The 14,844-nt window shown below is 35.5% G+C and overlaps 1 protein-coding gene across 7 annotated transcripts in view; it reads right to left on the reverse strand.

The window, feature by feature from the left end:
• Positions 1 to 14,844, reverse strand: part of TBC1D32 (TBC1 domain family member 32) — a 261,936-nt gene that overhangs the window by 165,997 nt on the left and 81,095 nt on the right. For all 7 annotated transcript variants that reach the window (XM_063666543.1, XM_054492124.2, XM_063666541.1 and 4 more), the window contains 2 exons: positions 10,957 to 11,158; positions 10,220 to 10,302 (listed from right to left, as the gene is read on the reverse strand). In XM_063666543.1, coding sequence (XP_063522613.1) covers positions 10,220 to 10,302; positions 10,957 to 11,158 — 285 coding nt within the window. The remainder of the gene's footprint in view (positions 1 to 10,219; positions 10,303 to 10,956; positions 11,159 to 14,844) is intronic.

A 14,844-nucleotide genomic window follows, 5' to 3' on the forward strand; every position in this document is an offset into this window, starting at 1 on the left:
ACCCTGGCTAGCCAGAAGTCCTGAGTCTGTCCACATGACAAATCACTACAATTATAACCCACCTTCAAGAAAGCCAGCACATTAAGCCTATCTACAACCAAGGAATCAGAGAGTCTACATCTACCACAGCAGGTGCTGGTATCCACTGCTGGGAGACTTGAAGACAGGTCACATCACTGAATCCTTTGCAGATATTCCCAGCACCAGCCTGGAGCCTGGCAGCCCTAGTGGGTGGCTAGACCCAGAAGAGCAATAACAATCACTGCAGTCCAGCTCTCAGGAAGTCCCATTCTTAGAGTAAGGAGGAGAGCACCACATCAAGGGAACACCCTATGGGATAAAAGAATCTGAATGGCAGGCCTTGAATTCCAGATCTTTCTGCTGGTGGGAAATTTCTTACATCACAAACATAATTGCCGTGCTGGGCACAGTAAGGAAAGTCTACCTCTCTATCCAACAGGCAGACAGCCTCTGTGATAATGGTCTTGGAGAAGGGGTCCTTGGTCCCCCCTGGTACATTACTGCAGACACAGCTGAGCCTTCTTTCATGGAAACAGAGCATGGATGCACCTACAGACAGCCTTCCTAGAACAATTGAGGGTGACTTCGGCCTCACGGGAGGAGCAAACTCCCCTCCCCCCATCCCCAGATTCAGGCCTGCACAAGAGGGAGAGTGACAATTACTCCCTACTTGAAACATCAACATTCCCACAGATGAAAAGAGGTGTCTGTCTGGTCTGAATAGCTGAACACTGGAACAGTGGTGAGGCTGTAAGGTGGATAGCTTTCCTGCTGGCCTGGGAGGGAAGCTGAGGTAGCTCCTGCCCTTTGCCCTAATAAAACCTCAGTACATCTAATTGAGAGCTCCCCCAGCCACCGCCATCACAGCTGGGACCTCTGACCACTATTGGGTATTACGTCTACTCACTTGCCTTAGCTACAACTGGTGCATACCCAGGGGTGCCTCTCTTATTGACCTGAAGCCCAAATCCTCAGTAAATAAAATACTGGAGAAAAATTAAATAAATAAATAAAGTGTACAACACAGGAGAATGAGATAAGCCTCAGAAGATCCCTGCCATTCCAATCCTGCCGGAGACAGTGAACTTGCCCACATACCAAGTATATAACTACTACAACCAGCATCTGGGAAAGACAATGCACAAAGATTCTCTATAACTAAGGAAATCACACCGACTCTTCAACCTAAAAGCACAAAGAATTGAATTAGGCTAAAATGAACAATAAACATTAAAGTCAGATCCTTAAGAGAAAAAAAAATTTTTTTAATCCAATCAAAAATAAATTCAAAAACAAGTTGAAGAAATAGTCTACCCAAATGAAAAAAGTAATTCTGGTAATTTGACATAAAAGGGTTCTGTAACACCCCCAAAAGGTCACACTAGGCCACAGCAATGGATCCAAACCAAGAAGAAATCTCTGAAATGCCAGGTAAATAATTCGGAAGGTTGACTATTAAGCTACTCAAGGAGGTAACAGAGAAAGGCAAAAAACAAGTTAAAGAAATTTAAAAAACAATCCAGTATATTAAAGAAAACTTTTCCAGAGAAATAGATATAATAAAGAAAAAAAATCACAATTTCTGGAAATGAAAGACACACAGGGACATACAAAATACAGTGGAAAGTTTCAACAACAGACTAGAACAAGTAGAAGAAAGAATATGAGAGCTCAAAGAAAAGGTTTTCAAATTAACGCAGTCAGACAAAGAAAAACTCTCCAAGAAATATGGGATTATGTAAAATGGCCAAATCTATGAATAACTGGTGTTCCTGGGGCAGAAGACAAGTCCAAAAGTTTGGAAAACTCATTTTAGGGAATAATTGAGGAAAAGAAGCTCAAAGAACACCTGGGAAATTCATAGGGAAAAGTTCACCACCAAGGCACATAGTCATAAGGTTATCTAAAGTCAAGATGAAGGACAGAATCTTAAGAGCTCTGAGACAAAAGCATCAGGTAACCTATAAAAGAAAACCTATCAGACTAACAGTAGATTTCTCAGTAGAAACCTTACAAGCCAGAAGGAATTGGGGTCTTATTTGTAGCCCCCTTAAGCAAAATAATTGTCAGCCAATAATTTTGTATCCAGCAAAACTAAGCTTCATAAATGAAAGACAGATAAAATCTTTTTCAGACAAACAAATGCTAATCAAATTTGCTACCACCAAACAAGCACTAAAAGAAATGCTAAAAGGAGTTCTAAATCTTGAAATAAATCTTGATATACACCAAAATAGAACCTCCAAAGGCATAAATCTCACAGGGCTTATAAAACATAACACAATGAAAAAAAAAGTATCAAGGCAAAAACTAACCTGATGAATAAAAAAGTACCTCACATCTCAATATTAATGTTGAAAGTAAATGGACTAAATGCTCCACTTCAAAGAAACAGAGTAGGAGAATGGATAAACAACCACCAGTAAAATATCTGCTGTCTTCAAGAGACTCACTTAACACATGACTCACATAAACTTGAGGTAAAGGGGTGGAAAAAGACATTCCACACAAATAGAAACCAACAGCAAGTAGGAGTAGCTATTCTTATATCAGATAAAACAGGCTTTAAAGCAAAAAAAAAAAAAAAAAGACAAAGAAGGACATTATACAATAATGGATTAGTACAACAGGAAGATATTAAAATCCTAAATTTATATGCACCTAACACTGGAGCTCCCACATTTATAAAACCATTACTACTAGACCTAAGAAATGAGACTGACGACAACACAGTAATATTGGGAGACTTTAATACTCCACTGACAGCACTAGACAGGTCATCAAGACAGAAAGTCAACGAAGAAAAAATGGACTTAAACTATACCCTACAACAAATGAACTTACCAGATATTTACAAAACATTCTACCCAACAACTGCAGAATATACATTCTGTTCATCAGCACATGGAACATTCTCCAAGACAGACCATATGATAAGCCACAAAACAAGTCTCAGCAAATTTAAGAAAATCAAAATTATACCAAGTACTCTCTCAGACTGCAGTGGAATAAAATTGGAAATCAACTCCAAAAGGAACCCTCAAAACTATACAAATATATGGAAATTAAACAATCTTTTCTCGAATGATTTATGGTTTAACAAAATCAACATAGATATTAAAAAATCATTTGAAATGAATGATAATAGTGACACAACTTGTCAAAACACCTGGGATACAACAAAAGCAGTGTTAAAAGGAAAGTTCATAGAATTAAATGCCTACACCAAAAAGTCTGAAAGAGCACAAGTAGACAACCTAACATCACACCTCAAGGAATTAGAGAGACAAGAACAAACTAAACCCAAACCCAGCAGAAGAAAAGATATAACCAAGATCAGAACAGAATTAAATGAAATTGAAAGAAAAAAATACAAAAGATAAATGAAGGAAAAAGCTAGTTTTCTGAAAAGATAAAATTGATAATCATTAGCAAGATTAACCAAGAAAAGAGCAGATCCAAATAAGCTCAATTAGAAATAAAACTGGAGTTATTACAGCCAATATCACAGAAATATAAAATATCATTCAAGGCTACTATGAACACCTTTATGTGCACAAACTAGAAAATCTAGAGGAGATAAATAAATTTGTGGAAATAAACAACCACCCTAGATTAAATTAAGAAGAAACAGAAACCCTGAACAGACCAATAACAAGCAACAAGATTTAATCAGTAATAAAAAAAAATTGCCAACAGAAAAAAGTCCAGGACTAGATAAATTCATAGCTGAATTCTATCAGACATTCAAAGAGAAATAGTACTAATCCTACTGAAACTATTCCAAAAGATAAAGAGAGAATCCTTCCTAAATCTATGAAGCCAGTATCACCCTAATACCAAAACACAAAACGACATAACATAAAAAGAAAACTAGACCAATATCTCTGATAAACACAGATGCAAAAAAAATCCTCAAAATAATACTTGCTACTCAAATCTAACAACATATCAAATAGGTAATATATCATGATCAAGATAGGTAATATATCATGATCATGATGTAGGGATGGTTTAACATACACACAAGTCAGTAAATATGATATATCACATAAACGGAATTAAAAACAAAACCCATATTATTATCTCAATAAAAACAAAAAACGCATGTGATAAAATCTAGCACTCCTTTAGAATAAAACCCTTAACAAAATAGGCATAGACGGGACTTACTTCAAAGTAATAAAAGCCATACAGAACAAACCCACAGCCAACATCATGGAGAATCGGAAAAAATTGAAAGCATTCCCCCTGAGAGCTGAAAAAAGACAAGGATACCCACTTTCACCACTTCTATTTGACATAGCACTAGAAGTTCTAGCCAGAGCAATCACACAAGAAAAAGAAATAAAGGGCATCCAAACTAGAAAAGAGGAAGTCAAACTGTCACTTTCTGCTGATTATATGATCATATACCTCAAAAACTCTAAAGACTCATCCAAAAAGCTCCTAGATCTGATAAATAAATTCACTCAAGATTCAGGATACAAAATCAATGTACACAAATCAGTAGCACTGCTATACATCAGCAACAACCAAGCTGGGAATCAAATTAAAAACTCAATCCCTTTTACAACAGCTAAAAAACAAAAACAAAACAAAACAAACTTCAGGAATACACTTAACCAAGGAAGTAAAGAGCTCTACAAAAAAAACACTACAAAACACTGCTGAAACATATCACAGATGACACAAACAAATGAAAACACATCCCATGCTCATAGATTGGTAGAATCAATATTATGAAAATGATCATACTGCCAAAAGCAATCTACAGATTCAATGCAATTCCCATCAAAATACCACCATCATTCTTCACAAAACTAGAAAAAACAATCTCAAAATTCATATGGAGCCAATAAAGAGCCCACATAGCCAAAGCAAAACTAAGCAAAAAGAATAAATCTGAAGGCATCTCATTACCCACGTTCAAATTATTATACAAGGCTATAGTTACCAAAACTGCATGGTACTGGTATACAAATAGGCAAGTACGAATACTAGCAGAGATATAAAGAGAAGCTGGTACCATTCCTTCTGCAATATTCCAAACAATAGAAATAGAGGGACTACTCCCTAACTCATTTTATGAGGCCAGCATCATCCTGATACCAAAACCTGGCAGAAACACAATAAAAAATGAAAATTTCAGGCCAATATCCCTGATGAACATGGATGTGAAAATCCTCAATAAAATACTGACAAACGAAATCCAGCAGCATATCAAAAAGCTTATCCACCATGATCAAGTCGGCTTCATCCCTGGGATGCAAGGATGGTTCAACATATGCAAATAAATAAAAGTAATCCATCAAATAAACAGAACCAATGACAAAAATCACATGATTATCTCAATAGATGCAGAAAAAGCCTTCGATAAAATTCAACACCGCTTTATGCTAAAAACTCTCAATGAACTAGGTATTGATGGAACATATCTCAAAATAATAAGAGCTATTTATGACAAACTTACAGCCAATATCACACTAAATGGGCAAAAACTGGAAGCGTTCCTTTTGAAAACTGGCAAAAGACAAGGGTGGTCTCTCTCACCATTCCTACTGAACATAGTATTGGAAGTTCTGGCCAAAGCATTCAGGCAAGAGAAAGAAATAAAAGGTATTCAAATAGAAAGAGAGGAAGTCAAATTGTCTCTGCAGATGACATGATTATATATTTAGAAAACCTCATCACCTCAGCCCAAAAACTCTTTAAGCTGATAAGCAACTTCAGCAAAGTCTCAGGATACAAAATCAATGTGCAAAAATCACAGGCATTCCTATATACCAATAAGAGAGAGTCAAATCATGAGTGAACTCCCATTCACAACTGCTACGAGGAAAATAAAATATCTAGGAATACAACTTACAAGGGACATGAAGGACCTCTTCAGGGAGAACTACAAACTACTACTCAAGGAAATAAGAGAGGAGACAAACAAATGGAAAAACATTCCATGCTCATGAATAGGAAGAATCAATACTGTGAAAATGGCCATACTGCCCAAAGTTATTTGATTCAATGCTATTCCCATCAAGCTACCATGGACTTTCCTCATAGAGTTAGAAAAAACTACTTTAAATTTCATATGGAACCAAAAAAGAGCCCACTTAGCCAAGACAATCCCAAGCAAAAAGAACAAAGCTGGAGGCATCATGCTACCTGACTTCAAGCTATACTACAAGGCTACAGTAACCAAAAGAGATATATAGATCAATGGAACAGAACAGAGGCCTCAGAAATAACACCACATATCCATAACCATGTGATCTTCGACAAACCTGACAAAAACAAGCAATGGGGAAAGGATTCCCTACTTAATAAATGGTGCTGGGAAAACTGGTAGCAATATGCAGAAAACTGAAACTGAACCCCTCCCTTACACCTTATACAAAAATTAACTCAAGATGGATTAAAGACTTAAACATAAAACCTAAAACCATAAAAACCATAGAAGAAAACCTAGGCAATACCGTTCAGGACATAGGCATGGGCAAAAACTTCATGACTAAAACACCAAAAGCAATTGCAACAAAAGCCAAAATTGACAAATGGGATCTAATTAAACTACAGAATTACTGCAAAGCAAAAGAAACTATCATCAGAGTGAACAGCAACCTACAGAATGGGAGAAAATTTTTGCAATCTATCCATCTGACAAAGGTCTAATATCCAGAATCTATAAGCAACCTAAGGAAATTTACAAGAAAAAACAACCCCATCAAAAAGTGGGCAAAGGATATGAACAGACACTTCTCAAAAGAAGACAGCCAAAAAACATATGAAACATATTTATGCGGCCAAGAAACGTATGAAAAAAAGTTCATCATCACTGGTCATTAGAGAAATGCAAATCAGAACCACAATGAGATACCATCTCAAGCTAGTTAGAATGACAATCATTAAAAAGTCAGGAAAAAACAGGTGCTAGAGAGGATGTGGAGAAATAGGGATGATTTTACACTGTTGGCGGAAGTGTAAATTAGTTCAACCATTGTAGAAGACAGTGTGACGATTCCTCAAGAATCTAGAACCAGAAATACCATTTGACCTCTCAATCCCATTACTGGGTATATACCCAAAGGATTATGAATCATTCTACTATAAAGACACATGCACACATATGTTTATTGCAGCACTGTTCACAATAGCTAAGACTTGGAACCAATGCAAATGCCCATCAATGATAGACTGGATAAAGAAAATGTGGCACATACACACCATGGAATACAGCCATAAAACGAATGAGTTCATGTCCTTTGCAGGGAGATGGATGAAGCTGGAAACCATCATTCTCAGCAAACTAACACAGGAACAGAAAACCGAACACTGCATGTTCTCACTCATAAGTAGGAGTCAAACGATGAGAACACATGGACACAGGGAGGAGAATATCACACACCAGGGCCTCTCACGGGGTGGAGAGCCAGGGGAGGGAGAGCATTAGGACAAATACCCAATGTATGCAGGAATTACAACCTAGATGACGGGTTGATGGGTGCAGCAAACCACCATGGCACATGTATACGTATGTAACAAACCTGCATACTCTGCACATGTATCCCAGAACTTAACGTATAATAAATAAAAAAATAAAAATAGACATGTAGACCAATGGGACAGAATAGAGAACCCAGAAATAAAGCCAAATACTTACAGCCAACTGATCTTCAACAAAGCATAAAAAAAAAAATCATTAATTGGGGAAAGGACATTATTTAATAAATGGTGCTAGGAAAACTGGCAAGCCACATGTAGAAGAAAGAACCAGATCCTCATCTCTCACCTTATATAAAAATCAACTCATGATGGATCAAAGACTTAATCCATCTTTGGATTATGATTTCATAAAATCATAAAAATTATAGAAGGTAACATTGGAAAAACTCTTCTGGGCATTAGCTTAGGCAAAGAATTCATGACTAAGACCCCAAAAGCAATTGCAACAAAAACCAAAATAAATAAATGGGACATAATTAAACTAAAAAGCTTCTGCACAGCAAAAGAAATAAGCAGAGTAACCACAACCCAAAGTGGGAGAAAATATTCACAAACTATGCAATGTCTAACAAAGGACTAATTTCCAGAATCTACAAAGAAGTCAAAGAAATCAGCAAGAAAACAAAAAATAATCTCATTAAAAAGTGGGCAAAGGACATGAAGAAAGAATTCTCAAAACATACAAACAGCCAACAAGCATTTGAAAAAAAATGTTCAACATCACTAATCATCAGGGAAATGCAAATTAAAACCACTTATTCCAGCAAGAAAAAAAGGCCATGATTAAAAAGTCAAGGCTGGCGCGGTGGCTCACGTCTGTAATCCCCACACTTTGGGAGGTCGAGGCGGGTGGATCACGAGGTCAGGAGATCAAGACCATCCTGGCTAACATGGTGAAACCCCGTCTCTACTAAAAATACAAAAAGATTAGCCGGGCGTGGTGGCAGGCGCCTGTAGTCCCAGCTACTCAGGAGGCTGAGGCAGGAGAATGGCATGAATCTGGGAGGTGGAGCTTTCAGTGAGCTGCGATCACGCCACTGCACTCCAGCATGGGCGACAGAGCAAGATTCCCTCTCAAAAAAAAAAAGTCAAAAAATCAATAGATGTTGGTATGGATGTGGTGGGACACTTTTACACTGCTGGTGGGAATGTAAACTAGTACAACCACTATTGAAAACAGTATGGAGATTCCTTAAAGAACTAAAAGCAGAACTACAATTTGATCCAGCAATCCCACTACTGGGTATCTCAGCCAAAGGAAAAGAAGACATTATATGAAAAAGACATAGGCACAAGCATGTTTATAGGAGCACAATTCACAATTGCAAAGATACGAAACCAATCTAAGTGCCCATCAACCAATAAGTGAATAAAGAAAATGTGGTACATACACGCCACGGAATACTACTCAGTCATAAAAAAAAAAAAAAAGGAAATAATGTCTTTTGCACCAAGTTGGATGGAGCTGGAGGCCGATTTTTCTAAGTTAAGTAACTCAGAAATAAAAATCCAAATGTCATATGTTCTCACTTATAAGTGGGAGCTAAGCTCTGAGGATGCAAAGGCATAAGCATGATATAATGGACTCTGTGGGTACAGGAGGAAAATTTGGAAGGGGGGTAAGGGATAAAAAATTACATATTGGGTACAGTGTACGCTGCTTGAGTGATGGATGCACAGAAAGCTCAGAAATCACCGCTGAAGAATGCATCCATGTAAACAAAAGCACCTGTACCCTGAAAACTATTGAAATAAAAATTGAAATAACACTGAAATTAAAAAGGAAAATTAATTATTAAAAAATGAGATCTAAAAATTAGCTCAAAAATAAACTATAGAAATGTATTTTTCTCACACTTTAATGCAAAAAACAAAGCAGCTAATTGTGTGACAACTACATTAGAAAATAAATTATAGCAAATGTTTAGGGAATTAACTATTTGTGAACCATTACACTGTTAAGGAAATGCAGAAGGCTTTTTGTTTGATTGTTTTGTAAGTTAAACTACACCTACCTTAAAAAAATTCAAATTCCACTTCAACATCTCTTTAACAAAGAATAGCCCTTCAAGTTCTCCCTAATTATTATCATTTTAGACTATGCCAATACTCGATTATATAATAAGAACAGAACCCAGAAAAACATGTTGCCCGAGTTTAGTTCAAAAAATCTATTTTCCCCATTAATCTGACTCTATATCCTACCGATATCTGTAAAGAAACATGGAGACATCTAAATTAAAATTTGATATAAATATTGATTTAAATAATTTTCCAAAGCCAAAACCTAATTGAAATGTACTCCCACCACATTTAGAAAAATCATATTTTAAATATAAATAGACTTCATTGGCATTTGAGAACATATTATTTCTACTAAACTCTCCAGTTAACTTTCCAACTTTAGTATTTGGTAATTCTCCAAATTTTCTGGAAACACGATAATATGTCACATTTCCTAATCTAAGATGTAAAAACAGAATGAAACAAGTATAATAAATATTGTTAGATTTTAAAAAGGTTATGAGTATTACATGATCTCTAAAGTTTTTCCAAACTAATTTTCCTTGAACCTGTATATATACATTTACCATCCTGTAAAACATTTTTGCCATAGTATTCTATTACATTTTAATAATTTTAAATTTATTTCAGCAAATATAATAAATGGATGATGACTTTCATCAATTGTACTTACATATTTTGGGATTCCTGGCTTACTGAAGAAACAGAATCAGAAACCTCTACTGGAGTAGGAATTCTTTCCGATAGCAAACTTGTCTAAAAAATAGTAGAATAATTTATATTTCTTACTGATAGCACTACTCAATATTTATATTTTTATAATTATATTTATAATTATATTTTATAATTATATTTCTTACTGATAGCACTACCCATAAGATTTCTTATGTTGCATTTTTGTTTTATCCTTAATGTTATTAAAATCAAAATTATCTTCAAATTTTAAATTATTTGGTTGTTAATGAAATATCATATAACATATTTGACAAATAAACCATATCAAATGGGGCGAAAAGACTTAGTTGTCCAATGATACACACATATGTGGCTATTGCTACATTACAATCTCTAGAATCCACAACAAAAACCCAGCTGTCTCTAAAAATTACTTTAAAATAACTCCCAAAGAGTCTTAGTCTATGTAAGGAAAATCAACCTAAAGCCTCATCTATGAGAAGAAAAGAATCTGTAGTACCCATTTAAGTCTTAGAACTTTGTCCCACTGGGAAAGGAGATACTGCAGTCATCCTGTGCCACATTAAGATGCATTATGTCCCCTAGAGTACTGTGATGCTAAAGAAGTCATATTGGCCCCAGTTAAATATTTCACCCAAAGTACAACACTATAATGGTGCTTATATTTGAAATAAAGATTTGCAGGGAGGAAAAATGAAGGTTGAAAATGCTTACCTTTTTCCACGCCTTTGCTATAGATTCATGCAAATTGTAAGTGATTAACACCTGCAAGCCTTCACATGTACTATATATGTGACGACACACAGAAATAAAAGCTCCTTTAACCACAGGCAACATTTCTGATCCAGAAAATACAGAAATATCTTCATCAAGAAGTTTTTTTGAAAACTGGGCAATTATATGAGCACCTGTAGGACTAAAAGATGATACCTGAAAGTGATTCCAAGGTTATATTAATCTTGACTTCATAAAGCTCTACCAAAAAGGCTAGTCTTGTCACAAAAACTCTTCATTTGCTTGACTCCCTTTTAGTCCTCCTCTAACTTTTCTCAGACATGTCAATATTCATGTTCCCACCCATGCGCAGATGTCTAGTAATGAGAACAGTTTCGGTGGGATGGAAGGAAAAAATATAGAGACAGGGAAAAAGCAGGAAAACTTTACAATTAAAAGATTATAGACGCATTGAGACCACGGCCATGTAGATAAGTATTGTCAATTCTACAGTGAAAACATAATCCTAAATGCTCCATTCCTAGCACTTATTGACACATTCCCCATCCCATTAACAGGACTTAGTTCCCCTATATCAAAGGCTGAGAAACTTTTTTTTTTCTTTTTTTTTTTTTTTTTTAGATGGAGTGTCCTCTGTCAACCGGACTGGAGTGCAATGGCACGGTCTTGGCTCACTCTGCCTGCCGGGTTCAAGCGATTCTCCTGCCTCAGCCTCCTGAGTAGCTGGGATTACAGGCGCATGCTACCATGCCTGGCTAATTTTTGTACTTTTTTAGTAGAGACGGGGTTTCACCATATTGGCCAGACTGGTCTCGAACTCCTGACCTCAGGTGATACACCCGCGTCAGCCTCCCAAAGTGCTGGGATTACAGGTGTGAGCCACCATGCCCGGCTGGCTGAGACACTTTTAAAAGTAATAATAGATACGTACTTAATAAATGTTCAGAATTTACACAAGTTCAATGGTGCGCATTAGATTGTTGTAGTTACAGGTCCTAATATTTTTCCCTATGCCACTGATTTGTTGGAAAAACAGTCATGTTTATTTCGATAACTACTTTACCATGGTGTCATTTAACTTTTTTCTCTTGTTCTCCATACATCCTATAAAGTGATCATTAGATCTAGAGAATTATTTAAAGTTTAATTTCTGTTGTTTCCTTTCCTTTTTTTTCCTTGGTAAAATAACTTCATAGTTGGTTGCCGCTGTCTGCCTCCTATTGCATGAAGCACTATCTGGATGTCTCAATTTTTGTGGTGTTAAAGATCATTGGTCAGATGGTATCACACTGACCTCTCTAGTATGTAGTCCTCCCCACCAACCTTTCACCTAATGATTTTAGCATCCATTAATGATCATTTCCTACATCCACTATTTCACTAAGGATTACCAAATTATGATTTTTCTGATATTATCATTTATTTTGCATTTATTAGCTAGAATTCTTCTGTGAAGAACTTTTCCTCAGTAACGTTTTAGTTACACTAAAATACAGTTTGTACAGAAAAGGCTGGAAAAAAATGCTTAAATTTTCTTTTTATCAATTTGCATACTAATAACTTGGCGTCCTAGTGACTTCAGCAGGTAACTGATAAAGTGTATTTTTTGTTTGTTTTCTATTTTAGTGCCTTTTCAAACCCATGTTTTTTTTATATACTTTATGTATGTCAATCCATTGCAGTCATTATTTTTCTGATTCTCAAATCGTCCATCTTAAGCCAGCAGGAGGCCCCTTCTGGTTGGCTCTGGGATACTTTTGACACTATCCCATTGGTCTTAGATAGCTTCTAAAATGGTAAGATATCCCAGGATCATCCTCCATACTTCCTGGCCCAGACCCAGAATCAGCCACTCCTGTCTCTTCTTAGAACAAAAAGATATTTAGACAATACAGATAACAGCTCACAGCAAAGCAGTTGCTACTATTCCAGTGATAGTGCTGGGAAAAATATAACTTAAGAGAAAAATAAGTTCATAATTTTATTTCTATTATGAATTGAAGATTTAGGTTTCTTATTTAGCTTCTTTATACTTTTATCTTTCTCTCTTATATTGAAAATCTTAGTTCCTTATGACATTACCATAATTACTTATTTGCTCTATGTTATAATTATGTATAACAATTTCAAAACAGCAACAGCAATATTACTTCTAAACATATACTAAATGCAGTTTAAGATTACTTTGAGGAATTTTTTTTAACCTTAGAATATATCCCACTGGAAATTTTCAATCAAAATTAGATTATTTGAAGTAATTCTTTTCTCTCATGAAGTAATTCTTTTCTCATGAGTATGTCACTAACTTGATTGATATTTAAACTTACTAATCCCTTTGTTTGCAGCTTTTAAATACTGTGGCTTCATTTTTTCTTTTTTTTTTTTGTTTTTGTTTTACATTTAGTATGTAAACAGCAAAATGAGTCCAAAGTCAAATCTAAGTATAATCAAGGTATAATCCTAGATATCTTGTTTCCATATCTGTTTCTCCACATTTTTCTCTCCCCTCTCCTAAAATCAACCATTTTCATTAGTTTTCACTTCGTCCATTCTTCATTCTCTTTTAAAAATATAAACAAATATGATCATTCATATTTCTTTGTACCATACAAAAGGTAGCATTCTATTAACATTCTTCTGTTTTCCTTTATTCACTTAACAACATATCCTGAAAATAACTCCACAGAAGTACACAAAAATATTCCCTTTTATAGACAGCTCAGTGCTCCATTGTGTAAACATAATTCAATCAACTAGCCTCTTCTTATTGAACATTTGAGATGATTCCAGTCTTCCATTAATATAAATAATCAGAATCTATACTTTTAATTGGACCATGAAGATTCAGAATAAAATCTAATATTTTATGCCTTATCTGTTTAACTTCAATGTGAGGGAGACTTTCTTTAATATCAAAAAAAAAAAAAAGAAGAAAGAAAGAAAAGAAGAAAGAAAAAAGAGCCAGGTGCAGTGGTTCATGACTGTAATCCCAGCACTTTCAGAGGCAAAGTCGGGTGGATCACTTGAGGTCAGGAGTTCGAGACCAGCCTGGACAACATGGCGAAACTCCATCTCTACTAAAAATACAAAAATTAGCCCAGCACGGTGATGCACACCTATAGTCTCAGCTACTCTGGAGGCTGAGGCAGGAGAATCGCTTGAACCCGGGAGGTGGAGGTTGCAGTGAGCAGAGATCGTGCAACTGCCTCCAACCTGGGCAGCAGACTGAGACTCCACCTCAAAAAAATAAAAAAAAGAAAAAGAAAAAAATGAAAAAAAATAAAAAAATAAAAAGAACCCAGATCTCATAAAGATAATGATTGGGAAAAATTTGACTACATGTAAATTAATAATATCTATACAGAAAAAAAATACTTAAATAGGGTTAAGTGGTAGACAATAAAAAGAAGTCTTGGAACTCATGACAAAGAATTAGTCTTCCTAATTTTAAAAACAGTTGTTATTGATAAAGACCTCTAGTTAAATATGGCAGACTGAACATATACATTCACTGTTCCCTTCATAAATACTAAAATTCAAAGTAAAAGGATTTTCCAGTAGGCAATAAAACCCCCAAAGACAAGGAGAATGGAAAGGATGTGGTAGTAAAATTTTAGAACCTGGAAATCAAAATAACAAGCAGTAATTCAGGACATAGAGAAACCTCAATTATCAGCCACAATGTGAAAAACAGAATAAACCTGATTCATTTTATAGAACCTCTCAAAAAACTCAAGAATTGGTGGTAACAAATATCTCTAAATTGGGGGGTAAAAGTGAAATTGAAAACAGAAGAGCTGCATGAAAGCCAGTTTAAGGAGTCTGACCTCCAGATTCCCTTCCACATTTCATGCAGCTAACCCAGTG

The sequence above is a fragment of the Pongo pygmaeus genome, chromosome 5 (genome assembly GCF_028885625.2).
Source record: "Pongo pygmaeus isolate AG05252 chromosome 5, NHGRI_mPonPyg2-v2.0_pri, whole genome shotgun sequence".
NCBI lineage: Eukaryota > Metazoa > Chordata > Mammalia > Primates > Hominidae > Pongo > Pongo pygmaeus.